The sequence below is a fragment of the Pezoporus wallicus genome, unplaced genomic scaffold, assembly GCF_028554395.1.
Source record: "Pezoporus wallicus isolate ANWC-B61680 ecotype Strahan unplaced genomic scaffold, APGP_CSIRO_Pwel_v1 contig_5524, whole genome shotgun sequence".
Taxonomy (NCBI): domain Eukaryota; kingdom Metazoa; phylum Chordata; class Aves; order Psittaciformes; family Psittacidae; genus Pezoporus; species Pezoporus wallicus.
In genome coordinates, this window is record NW_026636622.1 from 1,731,984 (window position 1) to 1,758,180 (window position 26,197).

General features: G+C 39.3%; 1 protein-coding gene across 1 annotated transcript in view; it reads left to right on the top strand.

Moving 5' to 3' along the window:
* The window catches only part of FRMPD2 (FERM and PDZ domain containing 2), a 63,125-nt gene that overhangs the window by 21,268 nt on the left and 15,660 nt on the right, over positions 1–26,197 (top strand). Inside the window, exons 15-34 of the mRNA XM_057401096.1 lie at positions 934–1,032; positions 2,186–2,293; positions 2,437–2,553; positions 3,026–3,261; positions 3,819–3,923; positions 5,774–5,867; positions 6,372–6,457; positions 6,653–6,800; positions 7,868–8,082; positions 9,023–9,121; positions 10,331–10,695; positions 14,262–14,556; positions 15,491–15,649; positions 16,281–16,455; positions 17,520–17,730; positions 18,482–18,519; positions 20,790–20,876; positions 21,287–21,351; positions 24,804–24,965; positions 25,871–26,042. Of these exons, the coding sequence (XP_057257079.1) occupies positions 934–1,032; positions 2,186–2,293; positions 2,437–2,553; positions 3,026–3,261; positions 3,819–3,923; positions 5,774–5,867; positions 6,372–6,457; positions 6,653–6,800; positions 7,868–8,082; positions 9,023–9,121; positions 10,331–10,695; positions 14,262–14,556; positions 15,491–15,649; positions 16,281–16,455; positions 17,520–17,730; positions 18,482–18,519; positions 20,790–20,876; positions 21,287–21,351; positions 24,804–24,965; positions 25,871–26,042 (3,036 nt within the window). The remainder of the gene's footprint in view (positions 1–933; positions 1,033–2,185; positions 2,294–2,436; positions 2,554–3,025; positions 3,262–3,818; positions 3,924–5,773; positions 5,868–6,371; positions 6,458–6,652; positions 6,801–7,867; positions 8,083–9,022; positions 9,122–10,330; positions 10,696–14,261; positions 14,557–15,490; positions 15,650–16,280; positions 16,456–17,519; positions 17,731–18,481; positions 18,520–20,789; positions 20,877–21,286; positions 21,352–24,803; positions 24,966–25,870; positions 26,043–26,197) is intronic.

Sequence of the window (26,197 nt, forward strand, 5' to 3'; positions counted from 1 at the left end):
AATATATTTTACTTACAGATTAAAGAATATCCTTTTGCACTTCTAGTCCTGGCAATTAACCTAGATTTTAGCAAGACAAGCTCTTTTCTTCCCTTTCACACCTGCTTTCCATCAGGATTAGTGGTAGGGGACTTAATGATATAATTACTCTATCAATGGTGCCTAACGCTCTTCAGAAACATGGTTCAGTATCCCCAGGACTCTCACATGAGGCAATACCCCAATGCTCAGAGGTCATCATTTGATTTGCAATTAAGATCTACAACCCAATAAATAATGTATGGGATAACATAGGCTCCAGGTCCTTCCTCTGTTCCTGCATTTGTATGACACAAACTAGAATAAGATCTGGACGCCTAATTGTCTAACATTGGATGTACAAGTGAGGAAATGTATGAAATACAAAGCTATGATTATTTGTTTGGCCCATTTTAAAATTAGAACTGTATTTTGGACATGCTGTGGCAATTGCACAATATTAAGTAGTGTTAACACTACAAAAGTCATCATCCTAATCAGTGCTGATTGGATTGCACGTACAGAGACAAAAGGGCCCTCAGGGACAAAGTCTAGAGTTTCCAAAGGAATCCATAGGAGATTTTGTCTCCAAATCACCCTCATGTTCAATGGGCACTACAAGCCTCTCTCTTTAGATGTCCTAATCTTAGAACTATTGCAGATAAATGCATAGTCTCCCAGGAAGGAACATTATAGGAAGAACTTACACAGCTAGTGTACATATGCTTTTCTAAAGAATACAAATTTTCAGACACTTGTTTGAGCTTCCTTCGAGTTACATTGTTTCAGAAGTGATGGTAATGTTGAAAAGGACAAAATATATTTTTCATTTTGAAGCCCCAGTTTTTCATACTATATGACTCTATTGTCTCCCTGCATTAATCTGCATTTATTCTAGCTGTTTTGTTTCTGCAGCACCTGGATCACCAGCCATCCAAAAGGAAGTTTTACTAAGTGGTTTAGAAAGGGAAATAATTTGTGTCAACCTAAAACGTGACCCTAAGAATGGATTTGGTAAGTAAGGAGCACGAATGTTGCGTTTGTTACCGAGACTTTCAGATCCTGGTGCTAACACTGATAGTTGCTGACTCAACCTGGCCAAGACTGTAACCTTCTTCACCTCACTTATTCTTATAGAATAAAACTACCAGTCTTTGTGAAGGACTTAGAATATCTGAGACTGAAAAGAACTAAGCACATAAATCAAGACCACATTTTTTTCAGAAGATGAACTAAGGCCACAGAGGTCAAGGGGACCAAGTGCTAAGAGTACAGTGAAAGGAAAAATGGTCTATTTTTGTATCTGAAATGCAAGCTCAGTGATTTTATTTATCTTAGACATTACACAGGGGGAGATCATGTTCTGTAAACCTTTTAAGTATTGCCTGTGGAAGTGCAAAATGTGTACACAAGCTTAACATTAATGTTTCCTGACTTTTGGATTCTTACTCAGACAACATTTTTTGTTATATAATACATTACTGCACTCTATCCTGTTCTTGTGGATAAGTTCAGAGGACCATCATGTTACACAGCTGACCATTAACAAAATTAGGCATTAAGTTTCTAAATGGTGCATGTCTGTGTGGAATATCCTCATCCCAAACACAACTATGCTACCAGAAAGAAGAATATATTCTGCAATAAGCAGAATATTCTGAACTAGGATAGTGAAACTGAACTCCTTGACAATAGATTTAATTTTCTTAGATATACTTTACATTTCCATTAGAAATTTACATGGCCCACCTGACAGGCCCTACACTACATGATGCAGAAAAATGTCTAATTTATTAAATGAGCTTTTATACCATTTTACTCCTGCAGGTGTTAAATACTAAGGTCCACATACAAGAGTTTATGACTCTTGTAAGAAAGTAGCTGGAATCTTTGAAAGTCCCATGGTGGGAAGGTATTCTTATTGAGAAATTATATACCAGTAAAGTCACCAGCACACTTTAATTATAATATAATACAAATTCAAAGCTCTTCCAAATCAAGACCTTTTTTTACCTGTTTTACAAATGCCATGTAAATCAGAGCTCCCCATTCTCCAGACCATGTATAAAACTTAAGCCATTAGAGCAAGAGCTTTTTATGCTTCTAAGGTTCATCTTTTCTAATAATGCCAATGTTTCTGCATTATCATGCTATCTCATTTTTGCAGGTTTTGTAATTATTGGAGGAGAAAATGTAGGAAAATTAGACCTCGGTATCTTTATCGCTTCAATTATCCCTGGGGGACCTGCAGACAGAGCTGGAAATATCAAACCAGGTCATTGTCCTTAGTTTTTAATTAGAATTAAAATACTTTCATAATTTAAAGTTAGCTATTCTGGATTTATGTCTCTGTTTAGATTTCCTCTGTCTTGGTTTTATCATTGTGGGTTTGTTTTTGTTTTTTTTGCTTTTTTTAAGGAGGACGACTCATCTCTGTGAATAATACTAGTCTTGAGGGTGTTTCATTTAATACTGCAGTTAAAATCATACAGAATTCTCCTGATGAAGTGGAGCTCATCATCTCTCAACCCAAAGGTATAAAGGCAAATGCCTTTCCTGCCTACGGAATGCAAATAGTTAACTCAGGACGCTGGTACTTATTAGGCACTGGGATGTAGTAGTACTTTCTTGCTGCTCAGTGCCTGTCATAATAACCATAGTTCAGCAGTGAAAACAGTCAGCTTCTAGTAGGTATCAAGTGATCTCTGTTCTACAGTCAGTGTGAAAAGATCTATTATTGGCTGCTTTGCTGAATACCAAGGGATTTTGTTCATTTCTTTCTCTCATAGGGAAACAGTCCTCTGCAATGATAAAGCAAACACATTCTCCACATTCATAATAGCAGAGCTCCACTTTAAAATGACCGACTCATTTTATAGATCTGATTTCACAAGCACCTGGTGTAGGAAGTTATTTTGCCCTCCTGTGCTGAGGTATAATAGTATTTGCCTTCAAGTTTACTTACTGTTTGCATTCAGCAATGCTTTATTTTGCTATGGCTTTACAGACATATGTGAAGAAGGACTAAATGAAGAAAAGAATCTATCAAGAGGAAACAGCACTAGTGGATCTGAGATCTCCTGTGCAGACAACAGGAGAAAAAAGATTCAGGATTGTCATACAGCCCTCCCCAAAGAGCAGGACAGAAATGTAGATGAACTTGAGAAGGCCCTTTCCTGGAGTTTAGTACCAAATGTGGGCTCTAGGATTCAAGTTCCTTCAGCTGATAGCCTGGATGTGGAGGTAACTGAGATTCTGATGCAATTCAGTACTTTTATGCCCAGTATGTGTCTTAACAACATGCCAGCTTGTTGTTAAGAGTAGAAAGTAACCAAGAAATTAAAAAAAAAAAAAATAAAGGAGAAAGAAAACCTTGGAAGATGTCGCTTGCTAAATTACATTGGAAATGTCAAGATGATAGACATGTCTAGAATATGTGAAAGAAAATAGGGAAACTGTTCCAGAAAATGTTATTAAAAATTCTCCTCCCTTTTCCAGTGAGGGTACAAAATTTTGATTGTCTCCTTGCATTTTCTTAAGTTTTCAACCTGACAGAGAACAGCAACAATTTGTGTCTAATTTTCCACTATTAGACAACCTCCCCGTTACTCAGCATATGCACATTTAGATTATATTTTGAGAAACATTACTGTAAGCTTGAAATAGTGTCAGGGATATAAATGTTACTGCTCCAGGCTTACAGTGTCAAACCCTCCTGGAAACTCTCCTTTTTGTTCCTCTTTACTCTCCTTTTTTATTGAGATGCTGCACTCTCATTACTGTTTATATTTTTGAGACAGGAAACTGATTCTTCGCACTTACCATCTCCATCTGAAACTAACTCAAAGGAAATTTATACTGTGGAGCTTGTTAAAGAAGATGGAACTTTTGGAATCAGTGTGACTGCAAGTGTTATTGTTAATCTTTCAGTGTGTCTGTCAAATGTTAATGACCAAGAAACACACAGAGAAGTGTATTTATGTGGAACAGAGACAGGAGATAGGCTGATTACAAAAGATGTTCTCATGGCACATTTCAAACCTAACTGCCCAACTGACTGACTGAGAAAGCATAAAGTACATGCTCTGCTCATTCCCCAGTGGTTGCCTGCAGAAGCTGTGAAAGTGTGCCAGACTAAAGCACATGGCAGCACAAGCCCTTTTCAACCTTAGTCTGAGAACAAGACCTGCCATTGAGTTTGGTCAGCAAGGGATATTGCCAGGGCTTCTAGAAAATGCAGCAATTCAAGAATTCTCCAAGTCATGACTGGTTTTGCTGCTCCCCTACAGCTCCTAGAACTCAAAGGCTGTGTCTGTACAAGCAGGTTGTACAGGACTATGGCATAGGATCTTTTAATTGTTGACAGCCCTCAATAGGGCTTTGGCCTGTGCCTCAACAAGTAGAATAATAGAAGCCATCCCATGATGAAAGTTTAGCTTGTGGACTCAGGCATGGCATCATGCTTCTTACTCTGGAGGCCAGAGAAAGGGCCATGGCCAATTTTGTTTCCTAATATAAGGAAATATGGTTGACTGTATATTCAGAGGACCAGAGAAGGCAGCAATAAAAACCATCTGGCATATTTGAATAATGATTCCTTGTCCTGGCTATTGAAGTTGAGTTTACCCCTCCAGGCTGAGATGTCTTTACAGTCTTTGTTGAAACGGAGTTGGAAGCAACAGCCATTTCATTACCTGCAGGAGAAATTGAGGGCTGCTTTTTCATCTAAATTTGCCAGGGCGTGCAGATGGGCAGAACATGATTCTTGGATTAATCTGGTATTCCTCTGAGCTGGCGGTTCTCACATGGCTGCACAAGTTCAGGTCCATGCTTTGTGTATTGTCTGAAACAATAATAACTGCATGGATATTGCATAGTGTGGAATCTGGGATAGTGACTGACTGAAAGATGCAACATCTTCTTTATGTCAGCACAGGGAAAAAATTAAGAACATTTAGTAAATGTTTTTATATAGCCAAGTGGAAATGCATTGCATTTTCCTGAGAAAAAAACAAAATTACTGCCTAGGGAAGTATATTACAACTAGATGGGACTTTGTCCTGGGTTCAGCAGTAGCAGTCATGTTTCTCCTCCTTGGTAGCTGGTGCAGTGCAGTGTTTTGACTTTCAGCTCAGGAACAGAGCTGATAGAGATGTTTTGGTTTGGCCAAGGACTTTGTGAGCCTCATGCTCTGCCAGGGAGGAGGGGAAGCTGGGAGGAAGCAGAGACAGGACACCTGACCCAAACTGACCAAAGAGGTATTCCATACCACAGCACGTCATGCCCAGGATGTAACTGGGAGTTAGCCGGAAGGGCTGGGAGACTGCAGGGTTGGAGGAGGTATCGGTCGGAGCTTGGTGGGGCTTGGGGGGCGAGTGATCGGTCGGCTGGTGCTGAGGTGTTGTATCCTCTTCCCTTGTTATTTCCTTTATCATTATTATCATTGGTGGTAGCAGTAGTGATTTGTGTTATACCTTAGTTACTAAACTGTTCTTATCTCAACCCGTGGGAGTTGCATTCTTTTGATTCTCCTCTCCGTCCCTCCGAGAGCAGGGGGAAGGCAAGAAAGGGGGGGAAGTGAGTGAACGAATTACCTGACTGGGTTTAAACCACGACAGAGTAACATACTCTTCTCCTTTTTTTTTCCTATATTTATATAAAATGTAATTCCTGAAGCAGTTGTTTTGCAATGCATGTAAAAATTGCTTTGATTTTGTCATGTAAAGACTCTAATCTGTAGGTGTATGTTTTGCAGGGTGGAATTAACACTAGCGTACGCCACGGTGGGATATATGTGAAGTCAATTATTCCCATGGGACCAGCTGATAAAGATGGACAAATAAAGATAGGTAACATGTCTGTCAAGAAAACTCTGGGCTGCAGAAGTCAATGTTAGCGAGGAATGCTTGTCATAGGGACAATGAAACCCATCTGGGATCGGAGATCATACTACTGTGAAACGTAATATGTAGTCCATTATTCGTCAGGCAGTCACAGTACTACCTATAGACATCCCATGGAAAAAACAGGAGCCTCATACCGACATTGTACAGTTACTCTGTGTAGCTGCACATCAGGCTAGTGACTTTAACATCTACTTTCAGAAGCTGCTATGATAACCAGATACTATCACTGCATTTTACTTACAGAATATGCTGGTATGTTTTAAGTGCTAGGTATAGAATGCTGTACAACAAGCAGTATTGCTTTCATACAAAGTAGCATAGTTTGACACTTGTAAGCATGAAGGTCTGTTGCATCATGGGTAGCCTCAAGGTTTACACCCACTGAACTTAGACATCAAAGCAACTTGAACCCTTTTTTGTTTGCTTCTTTGTTTTGTTTTGCCTCAGGTGATCGTCTCCTGGAAGTAGACGGCATCAGCCTCTGTGGCATCACTCACAAACAGGCTGTGGAACACCTGAAGAAGTCTGGCCAGGTTTGTACAACAGCAAAGCTCAGTAAGATACCCAGGAGACTAAACTGCATTTAATATGAAGCACAGTAGCAAAGCTGGACGAGGAGAAACTGCACCCCTCCCCCATCCATCTCTATTATAAAAGCAAAAGTAAAAAGAAAAGACTTAGGGCTTACTGTGTACTGTGTAACTGGAACCTGTTCATCATTATTTTAGATTGCCAAGCTGGTTCTAGAACGGGGAAACTACCAATCAGCAGAGCCATGCCTGACTGCTAATGACAGAAAGGAGGACCAATGCGCAGTTGTTTCTGTAGCGACATCCTTCACAGATGATATCAAGGACTACTGCTTTTTGACAGATGGTGAGTGATAAAAAAAAAAAAAAAAAAAATCTCAGGGTGACTTTTTACCGTGTGCAAGAAAGGAATGAATGAAAATAATCCTGTGAAATTTCTGCGGATTGGAAGGAAAACTGCATGTTGAATAAACATATAATGTGCAATATTAATGACATTATAAAAAAATCAATCCCAAACAAAATATTTCTGATGCACTTAGAGTTATAGTTGCTAGATATAACTGAATTTATCTTAGGCATAAATACTGTACTGTCATGAGCTGGGGCTGGCAGGGGACATCCCTGTCTGTACTCTATAGCACCACCGGGCATGAAGCAGCTGTGTTGATGTTGCCAGGTTGATACACAAAGGGAGGACCACCAGCACAACTGCTCATCCTATGTCAGTGATGAAGCCAGGGTGAACTGCTGCCCCAGGAACAGGACTGGAGAGTGCCAGCACTTCATTTCTTAAAAGCAGAAGGTTCAGAGATCACTCTCACTGAATTTAGCCAACAAATAAATGCTGTTTCTTTTACTGTAAGGCTGCCTCAAAAACACCATGCTTTCTTGTGGGCACACTTCTCTACATTGTCCCTAGCAGAATGGGGTTCAGCTGCAAATACTGTATTTGGAAAAAGTCTGGTCTCTTGTTCTTGTCTGGGAAGAGCAGTAAATTTTATTCTAGGTTATGCTGGTTACTGCAGGACCCAAACTAACATCAGGTATCAACACAGTAGTAAGATATACTCAACACTTACAGAAAGAATGTCAGAAAAGAATAGCATTTGAACCTTACTGTTGGCACAAAAGACTTCTTCCTTTATGAGCTTGTAGCAGATGGCATAAAATCTGTGAAGACATGGTGAAACAGAATCCAGTTATCCACATTCTACATGTGCTATTTCAAGGGCTCACATAAGTTAAAGCAATACCAAACCCTTCTTTTGCCATTATTACCAGTAGATATACTTCTGCAGGACACAAGGGAAAGGTCTGCTGAGAGTATAATTTACATCAGCTGCATATGTGGGATTCTATGATTCTATGTGTCACATCTCCCACTCTTTTTCTAATCCCCACTTTGAACAGATAATATATTTGAAGTCAAATTAACAAAGAATTTGGGAGGCCTCGGCTTTAGTGTTCTGCAAATGGAAGGAGATGGTTGCGAACACCTCGGAGGATCTATCATCAGGATCAAAAGACTGTTTCCAGGGCAGCCAGCTGAAGAGAATGGCGAAATTGAAGTCGGAGACATCATTTTAGCTGTGAATGGGAAGCCTATTCAAGGACTCCTGTATCAGGTACGAGGCAATACTATCACTGGAACTCCAGATAGGTAACATGATAACAAGGACAATGGGGTGAAAACTCCATTTGAACTTAATTATTACCAGAGGGAGTCAGAATTAGCATATAGTTAATCTGATTTCTATGTAGGATTATTCTCTACAATTCTTAAGGAGAATACCCTCCCTAACAGAATTTCTTCGTTATTTAGTTTATAACTTTCTACTATTGATGCACAAAGTCTATTGTCAGATGCACACCAGTTGTTAATTAGTTGGACTCTTTATTGCTGTTCTGCATAGCTGGAACATTTTTTCCCCATGGTCATTTGTGTTTTGCAATGCCGTGCCCCAGATTCAGATCTCTACTGCATGAGCTAAGTCCAGTTCAACTTTCTTACTTAGAATAAGAAATTATTTCTATGAAGAAATTAAATGGTAAGAAAGGACTGCATGTGGATTTATTTTTTTCATTGTAAACTGTTTACCTTATGAAAAATGCCACTTTTGTATGTGAATATGCATATACCAATAGATGAAGTTGGTAACAAACAGAAACGTTGAAATCATACAATTTGGAATGGCATGTCACCTGTATCATTAAGTAGCTAGGGCAAAAGGCAAGGTGCTGTAAGTCCCAGACACCTGGAGAGCTGCTGTAATTGTACTCCATTTTGTTTTTTTTTTTTTTCTTACCTGGAATTTGTCCCTTTCCAGCAGTGTCTTGCTTTCTGACATACAGCCTTTTTACTCAGTTTGAGCAGAGGGACAGACAGGGTGTTTTTGCCTAAAGCATCATTCCCCCCCTCCCCCCCTCCCATATTAAGTATTTCGTCTCTCACTTTAGCTAAAAGCTGAATGCCACTGAAGAGATATTATGTCAAGGAGGGGCTTTGAGAAAGTCTCCAAAAGACTGTGTTCCATAAGAAAGATAATATTCCTTCCTCCTGCTTAGGATGTCTTGCACTTGTTGAGAGGAGCTCCTTCAGAAGTCATACTACTACTTTGCAGACCACCAAAAGGTGTTCTTCCAGAAATAGAGCAGAGTGCCATGGTAAGGCAAAGCTTCTATCAGTAAGCTTGTTTCTGTAAAGTTGGAAAAACTATACCTTTTCTATCGAGTTTTGTATAAGGCAACCTTCCATTTTCCTGAAGGCCCTTTATTCCATTTCTTTCCCTTCCCAGCTTCAACTAGAGCTCTAAAGTTCAACTGTTTCTTCCTTAGTAATCAAAATAATAGAAATCTGACAGATGTGAAACATGTTTATCCCAGTCCAACAACTTTTTAATTACAGTACTGTCACTGAAGTGAAACAGCACATACCCTAGCAGATATTCTAGTGATGCTTCTAAAAATGCTCTACTAAATCCTCAGCCAAAACCTACAGTATTCTCAACTGCAGCTATTACAACTTTGTGGGCTTGAGGTAGCTGTATTACTCCCAAAAGTAAGAGGAAACTAAATAACTTTTCCCATACAGGCTACCTCTTAGTAAACTTAAAAATATTATGGTTTCAACTGGTTATTCAGCTTCTTATTGATAGTTAGCAGAATTTGCGGGGGGGGGGGGGGGGGGGGGAAGTGGGGGAAGTGTGGAGAGGAAGGGGGAGAAAAAACGCAAACATTAGAGGCAGCAGAGACTAAAACAATGCCATTAGCTGTGGTATCATTATTATTCCTTCTTGTTCAACACAACTCATAAACACATACACAAGTATTCTTATAATGAACATGCATTTGTATTACTGTAGCAGAATGGCCCACTCATGGCTCCTGTCCCTCCAGGATTTATAAGAGCTGTCCATAGGCAGACAGAAATTACAGCCAGGACCATCTCCAGATAGCAAACTGGCTCCTGTTGCTCTCCTGCTATGTGCTCTTGACTGTTTTCTACAGTCAATCACACACCAGTCAAATCTGGAAGCTACTTCTACACAATGAAGAAAATACAGACACAAGTTGAGACATGATATGAAAAGAAATAAAAAAGGGCCACCTCTAGCAAAAAAAAAAAAAATACTGCGGAAAGTGGAATTGTGTAGTATTGTCCTGGCAGGAACTCCTGCAGAATATGGAAGAAAAGCATAAAGACTGAACACTTATTTAGTAAAAGTACCTCCCCTCTTATTTTTTCCCCTCCCCGCTACCATTTCATATATTCACATTCACATGCTTATTGATGCTGCTTCTTCAAGTTATTTTGTTCTTAAAGAAGATGGGAGATAAAATGTAGTTACACTAACCTTTCTGTTACTTTGGTAGACTCCAGCACCATCTCCAGTTAAGGAGTTCGTGGCAGAAACACCAGGCAGTACAGAGTTAGGAAATAGTATGGATCAGTCAACCAGTGATGGAGGTAGCACCTCTCCAGACCTCGAAGACTGCCTGGATTCTCCAGTGGCAGCAGATTTCAGTGAGCCTCCAGAGGAAGACAGTTCAACTTACGAAGAGCAAGAAGCTGAACTTCCAGAGAAGCCCATACAGAAACTTATGACTTCCAGGGAACATTTCTATAAGCATCTTTGGCAGTTTCATCAAGAAGCTGCCAGTTCTGAAGTCTTTCACTCCCTCGAGGAAGAAATGAAGGAGAACTGCTACTCACCATGTGAATTTGGACGGGCCAAAAGGTAGGGAATGCTGAAATTTGCTCTGCAGCCTTTCCTTTGGCTCTTTGAATTTTGCGAGTGAATTGCTTGGATTTAAGTACAGAACTATGTGCTTGTAATCACTGTTGATTACTGAAGATTTTGCTTTACCATCTTATTCTGATTATCCTAACCTGCTGTCTCTATTCACTCTCATCTATAAGATTTTTGCGTAAATCTGCATTTCAAGATATTTGTATGAGTGCTGCACTACTGTAATAATTGATGCTGTTCAGGAGAAGCTGGCTGCAGTTGGAAATCAGTGGAAAGACTCTTGTTGGCTTAAATGGGAACCAAAGACTTTCTCATTTATTATATGGTCTCTTAATTTCATTTTTCTCAGAGTTGACTTAAATAGGCACCAAAAAATTCTTTCTTATTGTATGATCTTTTAATTCCAAAATATTTCAGAGAAAATAAAACAAACTTGAAAGACAAACTACTTTCAGGTCTTTGAAAGCCAGTAGAATGGTAGAAGCTCTCAGCCAGAGGAGTTACACAATAAGATGTGGTGCAAACAGACTCAGCCTCCTTTAACATCCTTTTCAATATGCCAGACACTGGCACACAAAACATGATCTGTTCCATTTTAATCATCCTTCACAATGCAAAGAATATAAATGATCAGAACAGAAATGATTGATGGAAAGACAAGTTAAAGGTCTTCTAGAAGCCTTTAACTTACAGCTTTAGTAATTTTATCTAGAAACTAATTTGTTTTTCCACCCAGTTGCTTGAAATCTTTTCGTTACTCTTGACATCAAGCGCAGAACCAGACGGTCAGAGATTCCAATCTCAAGAGTCACAGCCCAAGCTGACTTCAAAAGTCAAGTTGGGCCATCATGGAAATTTATACTTTGGAGAAACTTCACTTATGATTATGAGTGAAGCTCCTGCTTGCCTATATGGTTCCCTACTGCTTAGAGTAAAACCAACAGAAATATGTCTGTAGCAAACATTTTTGCCAAGAGATACAGTTCCAACAACACTATGTTTACTGTGGGAAAATATAAATTCCAACAAAAAATTTGGATTCTTCACAAGAAGGAAGTACTGAAATACAGCTTTTTAAAATTTGTTTGGTGCATTCTCAGTATCATTTAATTTCAGCTTTTGCATTTTCAAAAGGCAGGCAGGCAAGTTTAAGATGGCATGCATTTTAAAGAATATTTTAATATAATCTGAGTTTAAACTTCTAGCTAGAAACATACAAAAAAAACCTCAAAAAGAAATAGGCATTAATGAAGGAATTCCTTTTGATTAATGAGGAAATTTCTTTCCTTCAGATTTCTCAAAACTGCTCATGCAAATGTAGATATCTTCTGATATGAATTTTAGAAGATCCCTGGTTCAGGGTATCGTATGGAAAATTCCTTTTATTCTTCTTTTTATCGCTACCAGTAAGAACCTTTGAAAAGGCTGCTTTGGAAAACCTTAGCCTGTACTTTTTCCCTGTGAAGTCCAGATGTACAGTCACAAGTCTCCAAAAGGAAGTCAAAAGCAGTGAAGCTCATGTTTGGGCCTGCAGGACCAAGACTCATGTTATTTCCCACAGTGATGTGGAGATCGGCTCAAAGTTGTGCTATGATTAAGCCTGTGCTGGCTCATTGCCTTGAGCTCTTGTAGCTCTGCCAAACACCTTCATACACTCCGAGGGTGAGCCAGCACTCCACTAGCATGTGACAGCTTCTATGACACCCACACTGACCAATGTCTATTGAACTTATACTTTTCTTTCCTGTCTCCAAAAGAAAGGAGCAGAGTGCCTTTGCTGTTACCCTTAAACAGTTCTTTCAATTGCCCCAGTCTTCCACGGTGCTGTAAGTATCTGTTGTCTAGCTATTACAGCACAAACTGTCAGCTTCATTCTTAGCTTTGCTGTGATACTCGAGATGGCCAACTTCTCTCAATTCCTCCCCGCAAAGATATAAGCTAACAGACTAGATTGGTTGTGTCACTGAGGGCACACAGCATGAGCCTACAAGCTTTTCTAATTTTCATCAGTATTTCAAAATACTATTGAGAGCTACTAGCTATATTCAACTAAAATGTTTGTTTTGCTAGTGTGCTTTGTATTATCCTTCTGATCATAAACAACTTTTGAAAGAAGAACTTAACACTGGAGATCTTCTGTGATTTCATGCAAGACACACAATATGCATTCATTTTATTTGTCTATGTTTGCTTTGGAGATGGTAGACACACTTCAGTTCTATCAGAGCGGAAGTTCCTAGATGACATGTATGAAATGACATGGCACTTTTGCTATGTGAAGCATTAATAAAAGTTGTGTCATTTTAAGTGTTTTCTTCATTAAGATGAATGAAGTTTAACAATATTTCAATAAAGACTGATATAAAGAAAATACATACTTAAAAAAACCGTGTTTCAAGCATTTCTATTGGGTTTAATGTTAAATTTAATGGGATTCAATGGTATAGTAATGAACTCTACTATAAAGTTCATTAATGCTAACAGCCAAAACAATATTAAACACAACAGATACGATTATAGTCTGGGCTTGAACATCCAAAGTGCTGAACACTATCTCCACTGTTGTGAAATAAAATCAATAGCAATTTCAATTCAAGTAATTGAAAAATCCATTGATTTCTGTAGGACAAATCTTATGCTTCAAGGCAAGCATAAGAATAAAAGCAAGCTTACAAAGAGAAGTCAGGACTTGAATTTTTTTTATGGAGAGACAAGAATCATATTTCATGTTTCTGGTCTGTGCTCTAGTTACCAAGGAAAGACCTGTAGGAGCCAGGAGTGTGGCTGGCATTCCTCTTTCAACAAAAATGCAAAATATAAAGATTGTAGTAGTATTGTAATGTACATAACACTGACCAGATACATTAATTAAGTTGTTTATGGCAGTGGCCTAGGAACTGTCTGATTATTCTTTTCAAGAAACAACTAAAGTACTAATTAATGTCTTAAAAAAAAAAGCGCAAGATTTTGCAAAAACTCTTTTCAAATTCTGAAAGCTTTTTAATCTTTTAATTAGCTTTGCAAAATATTGTAGAATCATAGACTCATAAAATAGTTAGGATTGGAAAGGACCTTAAGATCATCTAGTTCCAACCCCCCTGCCATGGGCAGTAACGCCTCACCCTAGACCATGTTGCCCAAGGCTCTGTCCAAGCTGCCTTGGACACTGACAGGGATGGAGCATTTACCACCTCTTTGGGCAACCATTCAGTGCCTCACCACCTGCACAGTAAAGAACTTCTTCCTTATATCTAACCTGAACTTCCCCTGTTTAAGTTGAAACCCATTACCCCTTGTCCTATCACTACAGTACTTGATGTCCCTCTCCAGCATCCTTGTAGGCCCCTTTCAGATACTGGAAGGCTGCTATGAGGTCACCACTATTGATTACTTATTTATTTTTATAGTAACACTGGAAGACCCACACAGCAATCTGATATCATAACTAGTACTTCAGTTAAAATAAGGTTGTGTAGAAGTAGTAGACTTTTCAGTGGCCATCTAATAAAGCATATAGAGGAAAACCCCAGCACTGCAATCTCTTTATTTTCCAGCCACATATTTAATAAGAGTGATGATGACCTGTTGAACACGAAATGTATGCCTGAAGCTCTCTCTCTAACCCCTATTGATGAAGAGTATCTCGTTATCAGCTCAACATCTGTGACCTCACTTTCATGGGGAGGAAGCTCCGAGACACTCTCCACAACTATGATGACCCCACAACCACATGCCTATGGTCCCTTCTCATCATCCATGCCAGCTAGAGAGACACATGACAGTGACAATGAATGGGAAGACTTGGAGGAACTAGAAGAAGAGAAGGAAGAAAAGGAAGATTGCACTAAGGTATGCGATAGGCACCAAAGTATTAATAGGTAGAATACATGGGAAAAGAAACAACTTTTAAGAATGCAACATTCTTAAACATTAATTTCAACTCATTATCTATGCTATTTCTGCATGGCTTTTTTTACTTTCCTGAATGTCTGGAATCCTCAAGTAAAGCAGACCTTCTGCAACACCCAGCTCTACAGAATTCTTTACCAATTGCCTTAAAGGCCAAGTCCTTGCTCTCGCCACCTTATTATTTCTGCAGCTTTCCAGAATTCTGCAGTGTTATTCCCAGTTTACAAAGGCCTAACAGTGCTCTAGTAGCTATAGCTACTAAAATTAATTGGAGTCAGCTACATGGGTTTCTTTCTGTCATGTTTTAAACCCATATGAAAAATCTCTTTGTAACAGTGATACTACTGTAATGTCCTGATAAGAAAGTGCGTTCCTTCTGCTAATTACTATACAAAATCTAAGACTCAGTCTGAACATCTTGCATTCTTGCTGAAACTAATTTAGCTCTGAATTGATACTAATTTGAGATCACCAAGGCCAAAATTTATCTCCATCCATTTCCTTCAGTGTGACAGCAATAGCAGTATTAATAACAATAACAATCTCTGCACCCTAGTACTCTAATGCTTGCCAGCTCAGACTATTCCAAGCCTTACTTTACACATTTCAAATACCAAAATTCCAGACCCTGATGGTATTTTCTGCCTTATTAGGCCCTATCAGTCAATCACCATGAAGGTCCACTAGGTAAAAAGAAGTAAAATGAATTCTGGAGTAAAGCAGTGACAGATCAGAGAAGCCTTTATGTATGCTCTTATTCATATCATCTGAGGATCTGATTACTATCTGCATATAAAACACTGCATATAATCAAAGATATTAATGAAGCAACAGAAAAGCCTACAACAGACATATCTTGTACTTATTTTAATAGGAAACGGAGATTTTTGTGACTTTGACAAAGTCAGAGAACAACAGTTATGGATTCTCTGTAGTTCTTAACAAAGTGGACTCTTGCCTCTTTGTTGATGAAATCTTGAATGATCCTGCCCTGTCTGATGGAAGACTAAGAAGGGGAGACAGAATCATTATGGTACAGTAATTGACTTTGAGTTTATACAGAGGAGAAAATAATTGCAGATCAATGCCATTTATATTGAGGATTCTTCCCTTCATAGAGTCCAGTTTAACACATACTTAGGCATGCAAGTGCAAATGAATCATATAATAAATGTAGTTCTGTTGACTTCAGCAGGACACGTTTCACACTGAATAGGTTGTATGACCAGGCAAATAACATGAATCATCTAACAGCAATGCAAGACAACTGAGATATGAAATGCTTTCCCAATAAACTGAATCAATGTCATAAGATAGATTGCATATAAAGGATATAGGAGTTATGAATAAAGCCTGTTTTCAGTTTGGCTCATCTTCAGTTTTTCGTATTAGAATGTCTTCCTTGGTTATTTGCTACAAGACCTTGAATTTCAAGGAAAAAAAAGAGCTATTTTTATGAGAGGTCTACATTTAGAAAAGCAAAAGTCCAAAAAAGAAATCTTACTGCAATCTTAACTGTTGCATTCACTGACATTAAATACCACACCAAAGCAGTAACATGAAAGTGAAACTAATTTAAGTTCATATGCAAAATTAAGAGTGGAGGGATGAGTACATGATGGTCAATGAGATCTATGACATCATTTTACTGGTTTGTCATTTAGGTGAATGGAATTGATGTCACATCTTTACCATGCAATCAAGCCCTGACTTTACTGCAAAGCTCCCCTCCTGATCTGCACCTTGTGGTTGGTCGTGCTGACAGTGATCCACGTCCCTCTATTAGGCCAGATGAGATTCCTGAAATTACTCTCACCAAAGGTGCCAATGGACAGCTAGGTGTGTAATAAATATATGCTTGTTATTTTGGACAGGGATTATAGCAATCATAAGGTAATTATAGCCAACTGTGGTCTTAGATCAATATGATCTTGAGTGACCTTGACACCTTTATGCTCTTCACCATCACCCATGAGGATGAACAGCTTTATTATGGGTAAGGCTTTAAAGGGAAGACCAATATCTCTTATTAGACCAGTGAAGCCAGTTGGATAAATGATCTTTGTATTATGACCCTGTCAGCTAATGTTTCTTGCAGATCTCTAGTCTCATATTTTTATGTTACTGATATACAGAAACTGTTGGTTGTAGATAATAATGTTGTACATAATAATGTCTACTACCTGATGAGATACATAAATATCTTTTTGGAGGGAAAGAAAAAAAATTAGTTTGCTATTCAAAAAGCCTCCACTCAAATCCTTGTTTAACCATAAACACAAAGTTTGATCTACATTGTGCAAAACAAGTGATAAAAGAAATCCCCACACTGTATCTTGGTATTTTTGCAGAATGTGGTGAGTATTGTACACAGATACAACTGTAGACTCAGGAAACAGTATAACTATATTTGCTCAGGTATAGCATCCAGTTTCAAGTTCAAAACTAGCTTCTTCAGAGTTTTCTTGGATATTCTTGCACAATTCCATTTTTCACTGTATAGGTATCTCCTCATTTGTTTTATGCCTCCATTGCCTATGGCATTCTAAAGATTGCAGTGCACTTAAGCACTCTGGTAATGAGGGAGTTACTGCTATGCAGCTGAGGGTCTTACTCAAATGACTATTCAACATCAGGTGAAATGAAGCACTATTGAATAGCCAAAGCATAGAGATAGACAATACCATTAAGTTTTTTCCATACATTTTTAGCATCTAATTGCATTTCACTCTCCCTGTCCAGCTCTTATTCCCCATATTACTGGGGTGACTGTTATTTATAATGTCAGTGATTTGTTCAGCCTATCCTTCAATGACCCACATCTATTCCATTAGGCTGTATGTCACTGACAGTGAAATTGAAAACACGCTGCTGCAAAAGATGCTTTCTCTGCATTATTCTAGGCTTGAAGCTGGCAGGAGGGGCTGGAAGCAAGTTACAAGGTATTTATGTGCTAGAAATAGTGCCTGGCTCTCCCGCCAGTGTGGAAGGCAGTTTGCAGCCACGAGATCAGATTGTTTACATCTGTGGACTGTGGACTGAGGGCATTAGCCTGGATGATGCAGTGAGAGTGTGTGAAGCTGCCACCCAGCATGTCCAAATCAAAGCCACAAGGTAAATCTGAGCATACTCAACCTTCATCCTAATGTTGAAGCAAGTTCTTCAATTTTACATAAACAAGTCAAACAATAAAACCAAGACAAACTACAAGAAAAATGTTTTAACTCAAAGGTCTAAACATTGCCATTTGATAAATAACATCCATAAGATATCTTCACTCCTTGTAATTACAGCTAACACAATGAGTACAAGTACACTCATACAATACAAATGAGATATCTCCAAACTGTCACCCAAATACAAATGTGTATGTTTAACCACGAGGCTGGCCATCATTTTCAGGTATCCTGTTCTCTAGGGAAAGTCCTCCACTAGTGCCAACCTTCTGCATATAATCTTAGATTGACAGCTACAGGCAAGAAACTGCCTCTGATGGAAAAATCTGAGTTACTTACAAAAGCCAAACATTTTGACAAAAGATCATTCTGACTTTATATAGGAGGAACCAAAGCTGAATTCAAAATATACCACAAAGCAGTTCTATAATAGGACAGATGGCTCAACATGTTCTTTATTTCCCCAACCCAGGGAAATAAATAAATTAAATAAAAATGTTTCACTGTTGTTAAATACATATAAATAGTTTATATACTCATATAAATACTGTTTGGGAAAACACCCTTAACAAAATCATAGAAGTACAACCACAATTCAGACAACTGACTTTCTAAAAAGATTTTTCATATGTGCTTTACAAAGCATGCAGCTCTTAATGGCTCACATATTTCACTTTTTCTGCCCCCAGAAATGGCAATCCAGTGGTTCCTATAGAGCAGGAGAATAGTAAGTAAGGCTAATATGTTATTATTTTTTTTTTAGTTCAAAACTTGCTTCTGATTTTGGAAATCAGCATAAGGTATTGATTCATTGCCTTTAAAACATTATTAAGAGATTGTAACACGGCATTCAGTTATGGCGATTCTAAGAGTCTGAAGAAAATTTGGTAGGTCCTTAAAGATAGAAATTAAATGTATAGTTCTCTGTAAAAAAAGTATTTATTGTATTTTGCATAGTTTCTATTTTTTAAAATTCATATTAAAAGGGAATTTTAAGTGGTTGTATTTCAACATCTGGTTTGATTGAAACTATTTAATATGAGCCACTACTTCATCATCTAGACCAACTTTCCAACTTTTTAAACTGCTATCAGTAAATCTATAGAAAATCAGAAACAGGCAGCACCAATATCCCTTAGTTAATATAACAGCATTCCTAGAGTATATTTAATACTGTAACTAACACAAAACTACAGTAATCATCTGCACTGCAAAGACATGACCAGAACTGCTGCAGCAGTAGAAGGAAACTCAGCAAGCAGAGGTTGCATCTGCACCATCAGATGGAAGGATAGGTATCGCATCTACATCACTGCACAGAAAGTGCCTTACCAATGCGAGTCATACTTTCCAGTGTACATTTGGCTGCAGTTTTAAGTCAGGCCTGACCTTCAGTTTCATTTACTTGACTCAATATCTGATATTATTTTTAAGAGATTTTTTTTTTTTTTTTAAGATGACCTGAAAAAGTACCCCTGGAACAGAATTACTTGTATGCCTACACTCATCTTAATACTAGCATCTGACTACCTGAAGAAATTATTCTAAGTCAAGCTAGTTACAGGTTTCCGACCGTAAAACAACTAGTCATGTGTTTGCTTTTATAATCTGAAGCAGTTTATTTAATTTACTGAAGAACAAGCTTCTTTGAATTTTCTACAGCTAAAGTTACATGTGCTCTCAGTTCCTGTGGTATAGCTAAAACATGGTAAAAGTATATCCTGATAGGACCTTGCTTACACATCCTCGCGCCATGAGCTTTGCATATTTTGAGATTTCTCAAGACACCTGCAAAATAGGTTACCAGATTTGATCCACCTGTGATACAGATTTATGAACTCTACAATAGTACAGTTACCCACCTCTCTTATAGAACAAGATTCTTCACTTTTCTAAGGCACTTAAATCTATAGTAATTTGGTATTTTGTGTTCTGTTCTATCATCTTTCATAGATTTATAGAAAATCCATAACAATTTGCAGTTAAGGAAACAACTCTTCATTTGATAGACTCTCAATCACAAAAATGCATACTAAAATTGCAAATGCAACAGGGAGCTCTTTTTTTCCTTTAAAACCAGCAGAAAACTTACAGAATCAAAGAACAGTTAGGGTTGGAAAGGACCTTAAGATCATCTAGTTCCAACCCCCCTGCCATGGGGAGGGATGCCTCAACCTAGACCATGTTGCCAAAGACTCTGTTCAACCTGGCCTTAAATATTGCCAGGGATGGGGCATTCACCACTTCCTTGGGCATCCCATTCCAGTGCCTCACCACCTGCACAGTAAAGAACTTCTTCCTTATATCTAACCTGAACTTCCCCTGTTTAAGTTGAAACCCATTACCCCTTGTCCTATTGCTACATTCCCTGATAAACAGCCTCTCTCTGGCATCCTTGTAGGCCCCCTTCGGATACTGGAAGGCTGCTATGAGGCCACCAGTATTGATTCCTTCTTCCTTATATCTAGTCTGAACTTCTCCTGTTTGTTTTGAAACCCATTACCCCTTGTCCTATTGCTACATTTTCTATAATTCATACATTGAAGAATACTTTTTGGAAAACAACGAAGATCACCAAGATGATAAAGCAAAATCCCAAAACTGCGGCTGGGTGGCTAGAGGTGGGAGTGTCAAGAAATGCACATTTTTTTCTTACATATCTGTCTGTTCAGACACTAAAATGCCCTGCTTCTTCCTCTGCCTGATCATTGCCACATGTCTCGAACAACTCAGTCTGATCTCTGATTGTTGTTACAATTTTCAAAATAGCAATGACTGAGATGCAACATCTCTGCAATTCGTGACAGAATTGTTTATATTACTGTGCAAACTGGCAAACTTAATAACGCAGTAGTAAGTGTCTCAAACTGCCTCATGTAGTGTCAATACTGGATATTGATTCTTTGTTTAATAATCTAAGGAAAGAGTTTACATTCCACTGTGTATATGAAGGTTAGCAGGAGGCCTGTCAGAACAAACCTACATGTGTGCTTTTAGGGCCACCTGCTGAGACAGAGAAAGCCAATATTTCTTTCTCAGATGAAAACCTGAATTCCCAAGAACAGCATCTGCTGCATCAACATGGTAAGGAACTCAGTATTTTTCAATTAGGGTTTGTAAAATTACGTGCCTTCTCTTTGAAAGAAAATGAGTCTCTAGGTGGTACTGGCCACACCTGGGAAAGATTAATTCTTCATAAACAAAACTGCCTCCCTCAGCTTTTCAGAGCACATTTATACATTACCTGTCATCCATCTAGAGTGTCTGACCCTATAACATGCAGCTTTTAAAGCTTGTTTTGGAACCTGCTCACTGGGACATAACAAGTCTACACGATAATGCACAGAAAGTTGTTTGCAGTTCAGGAGTGTAAGCCCACATATATCCTCAAATTTTATTTTTTTTTTTGTATTTTACATGTCAAGTAGAAAATGTTTTATTACGCCTCTGAATATGATTTTGAGAGTTATACTGCTGCCACTGCTTTTTCACAGAGAAACATTTGGAGGAAACAAACTGTGATGCTGAGCAAAACACTCCTGATTCTCCAGAATGTAAGGTAAGCGACAAGTTTATCAAGTGTGACATGGTCCGTCAAGTGAAGTGAGCTATATGGAGTGAGATTTTTTTTTCAACAGTGATATTTCAACAGTATTTGATTCCTCTCCAGTTTCTCTGAAAATGTGAATATAATGCATTTGGAGAGTGTCCTGTGAAGTATTGAATTCCTTCAATCTTCATGGACTAGACTGCCTTGAATACTCCTGGAGTTAGGCTCTTCTATTACTGTTTTTCAGCATATGATATCGTGGAATCTAGGGCAAATAAGTGCAACTGTAATTGCAAAATATTTTCCACAACAATTTTTGTAATCTCACTTAATATATTTCATTCTGAAATTCTCAGATGGGGGCATTTGAAAAGAGTGTAAAATTACTCAAAACCTTTGGAGTATTCTGCAGTATTGACATAAGCCCTAACGGTTGAATTTATCAAAATTAATGCCATTTTTGAAATGATGACTTCTTAAAATACATGTGTGCTCTTCAAAAAAAGAATTTCCATGCTCAACACACAATGCTTCAAAATTCTTACAAGTGCAAGCACCACTTCTGTTTGTGCAAAAATGTGGAAAATAACATTACATGGAAGTGAAATTGCCCACATTGGGACTGATATTTCATGGGAATTGATTTACTAGTTTTCTCTAGACTGTGGTTTGCAAAAGGCTGCTCTCTTGCTAAAATTAGACCTCCAACCTGGCAGAAAAATGGAAACTATTTTCTTACTTTTGATTAAGTCATCACTATTACTGCTTCTTCTGCACCATTTAATCCATGATGGTTTATCTGTTCAACATGCTAAAATAATTTCTGATGGTGACATTTGCAACACTGGAACAAGTCATGCTGCAAGTCATAAATATTTCTAGGTTGCTGCTATTTCTGACATAATATTTGACCCTAAGAAAGCAGCTTATTTTAAAACTGAATGAAATGCTAAAGCCAAACAGATAGGTATGTTGGGGTTGCAAGTTTAAGATTTGCAATATAGAATAATAAAATAATGGAGGATGTAAGGATCACCTGCTACAAGCTCAGGAGTGTTGCATCCCAACTAGAAGGAAGTGCAGCAGGAGGGCCAGGAGACTTCCTTGGATGGATAAGGAGCTGCTGGGGAAAATTCAGTTGAAAAAAGAGGCTTATAAAAAGTGGAAGCAAGGACAGGTGGCCTGGGAAGAGTACAGGGATGTTGTCTGGGAAGCTAGGGACCAGGTTAGGAAAGCCAAGGCCCAGTTAGAATTAAACTGAGCTAGGGATATTAAGGATAACGGGAAGGGATTCTATGGGTACATAGCAAATAAAAAGCAGACTAGGGACAACGTATGCCCTCTAAGGAAGCTCTCAGGAGAACCGGCTACCCCGGATTTGGAGAAGGCTGAGGTTCTGAATGACTTCTTTGCCTCGGTCTTCACTGGCAAAGGCTCTTACCAAACCACCCAAGTCTCGGAAGGTAGACACAGGGACTGTGAGAATGAAGACCTTGTGCCCACTGTAGGAGAGGATCTGGTTCGAGAACATCTTAAAAATCTGAACGTGCACAAGTCCGTGGGTCCTGATGAAATCCATCCACAGGTCCTGAAGGAGCTGGAGAATGAAGTTGCTAAGCCACTGGCCATCATATTTGAGAAATCATGGTAGTCAGGTGAAGTTCCTGATGACTGGAAAAAGGGAAATATAACCCCCATTTTCAAGAAGGGGAAAATGGATGACCCGGAGAATTCCAGACCAGTCAGTCTCACCTCTGTGCCTGGCAAGATCTTGGAGCAGATTCTCCTGCAAGGCATGCTAAGGCACATGAAAATCAACAAGGTGCTTGGTGACAGCCAGCATGGCTTCACTAAGGGGAAATCCTGCTTGACCAATTTGGTGGCCTTCTATGATGGGGCTACAGAGCTGATGGACAGGGGTAGAGCAGTTGATGTCATCTACCTGAACTTGTGTGAAGCATTCGACACTGTCCCACACGACATCGTTGTCTCTAAATTGGAGAGACATCAATTTGATGGATGGACCACTCGGTGGATAAAGAACTGGCTGGATGGCCTCACACAAAGAGTTGTGGTCAATGGCTCAATGTCCAGCTGGAGACCAGTAATGAGTGGTGTCCCTCAGGGATCGGTGTTGGGACCGGTCTTGTTCAACATCTTTGTCACTGACATGGACAGTGGGATTGAGTGCACCCTCAGCAAGTTTGCTGATGACACCAAGCTGTGTGGTTCGGTTGATACGCTGGAGGGAAGGAATGCCATCCAGAGGGACCTTGACACGCTTGTGAGGTGGGCTGATGCCAACCTCATGAAGTTTAACCATGCCAAGTGCAAGGTCCTACAGCTGGGTCGGAGCAATCCCAGGCACAGCTACAGGTTGGACAAAGAAGAGATTCAGAGCAGCCCTGTGGAGAAAGACTTGGGGGTGTTGGTTGATGAGAAAATGAACATGAGCTGGCTTAAGTGTGCTTGCAGCCCAGAAAGCCAACCTTATCCTGGGCTGCATCAAAAGGAGCATGACCAGCAGGTCGAAAGAGGTGATCCTGCCCCTCTACTCTGCTCTTGTGAGACCTCACTTGGAGTACTGTGTGCAGTTCGGGTGTCCTCAACATAAAAAGGACTTGGAACTGTTGGAACAAGTCCAGAGGAGGGCCATGAGGATGATCAGGGGACTGGAGCACCTCCCATATGAAGACAGGCTGAGAAAGTTGGGGCTGTTCAGCCTGGAAAAGAGAAGGCTGCGTGGAGACCTCATAGCAGCCTTCCAGTATCTGAAGGGGGCCTATAGGGATGCTGGGGAGGGACTCTTCATTAGAGACTGTAGTGTCAGGACAAGGGGTAACGGGTTAAAACTTAAACAGGGGAAGTTTAGATTGGATATAAGGAGGAAATTCTTTCCTGTGAGGGTGGTGAGGCAATGGAATGGGTTGCCCAGGGAGGTTGTGAATGCTCCATCCCTGGCAGTGTTTAAGACCAGGTTGGACAAGGCCTTGGGTGATATGATTTAGTGAAAGGTGTCCCTGCCCATGGCAGGGGGGTTTGAAGTAGATGACCTTAAGGTCCTTTCCAACCCTAACCATTCTATGATTCTATGTACTGCATTACCATCATGCTGGAGAGAAGAGTGACTTGTTTGTCAGTGAAGGTGATGTATTTGAGATGTTATAAAAGGATTACAAAAGTAAGTTTTTCCTTGCTATTAAGAGGTTATTTTCCCCTCCAGCAATTATTGAAAAGGATTTTGGAAATAAGTATGTACTATTTTCATTCTGATACATACATGCAGCTGCTATTTTAATATATGGAAGCTCTATATACCTATTCAGGAGAAGGATATATCCCATAATCTACATAACTGAGTGAGGACTGTGAAGCATAATTGGATTATTCAGTATTAAAAATGCAAAAAAAGCACAGCCCTAACTAAACTCCACTTAAGACTACACCCTTGTCTATTGTAGGACTTCATTATTAAGATTGAGCTGGAAAAAGCAGAAAATGGAAGCCTAGGATTTGCACTTGTAGGTGGAAGAAATGGCAGGGCTATCCTAATAAAGGCCATCAGCCCAGACAGCATTGCAGACACAGATGGAAGGCTTCAAGTTGGTGACATCCTGCTTAAGGTACTGCTTGTTCTTCATTGTTTTGGCCTACAATTTCTCTAGGTATTCTATGATCAGCATTCTGTTCAGTATAAAGGCTGCACAGGTTGGAAATCTGGGGCTGCTTGGCACAGTAATATGTAGAAGATCGTGCCCCTCAGCTTCTGAGGGTCAGACGGCTGTTCTGCCTCCCTAACCTCCATCCCTCGCCTAACATTCAGCTTCCTTTGGGACTGGGCCTCTCTACAGCTGGAGGTGGCTGTTGGCTATTCCAGCAGAGAAGCAAACCCAGAACAGCAGGGCAAGTGACAAAGTGCAATCACTCTGTAGTGTAACTGTGCACAGTGAGGATTACACATGGTTACACATGAAAAAAATCAGGGAAGGAAGAGTTAACTGACCAAGCATGCATATAACAGCTAACCAAGAGGATACTGGGAGGAATCTATCATCAGTGCCAGTCAGGTATTACCAAGACAAGCAAAAAGCACTGGAATTAGAACTTTTGAATCTTTAATTAAAATCTTACTATTTAACCATCTCTTAATGTAAATCATGTTTTGGATTTTTGGGGGGTGTTTGAGTTTTATTTTTACCCCAAATTATTTTTTCCTCCCCCTCCAGGAGTTTCAGTAGTTCTGTTTGCTTTTCTATTTTTCATTTACTTCCATCTCTCCTTCATCTTCCATCTGAATTATGGGGGGAACAATGCCCTCCTAGTGTCTCAGAAGAGGTGCAGACTACACTTTTGTGCTGTACTGCTGGCAATCATGGTATAAAGAAGTACACAGGAGAGGATCAAGCAAGTTACTAAAGTGGGAGGGGATGAGGACACATGAAGTGCAAAGTGCTCAATGCAGATTAATGCGATTAAAAAACATTTTTGTTACAGGAACCTGGAAGTATATATCATTGTATTTTTTCAGGTGAATGAGACTTTTGTGTCTGGCCTGCCACGCCAAACAGTTACAGATTTGCTGCGCAAGGCTCAAGGCACTGTTCAACTCACTGTGTGCCGAAGGATGGCTTTGCATTGGGCTTATTCAGGCAACCAAAGTGAGAGTATACCTTCGCCTCCAAACACAAAAGCAGGGCCTGGTAAGCAGCTACATCCACTCAGTAGACAGTAAAGTGAGATTATGTGTTGCCTGGGTTCAACAGTACAAACTTTACAGTTAGTCCTGATTCATAGCTTCACATACAAACACATTCTTCATCCTCATCTGCAGCTCTGGATAAGCTACTCAAGACAT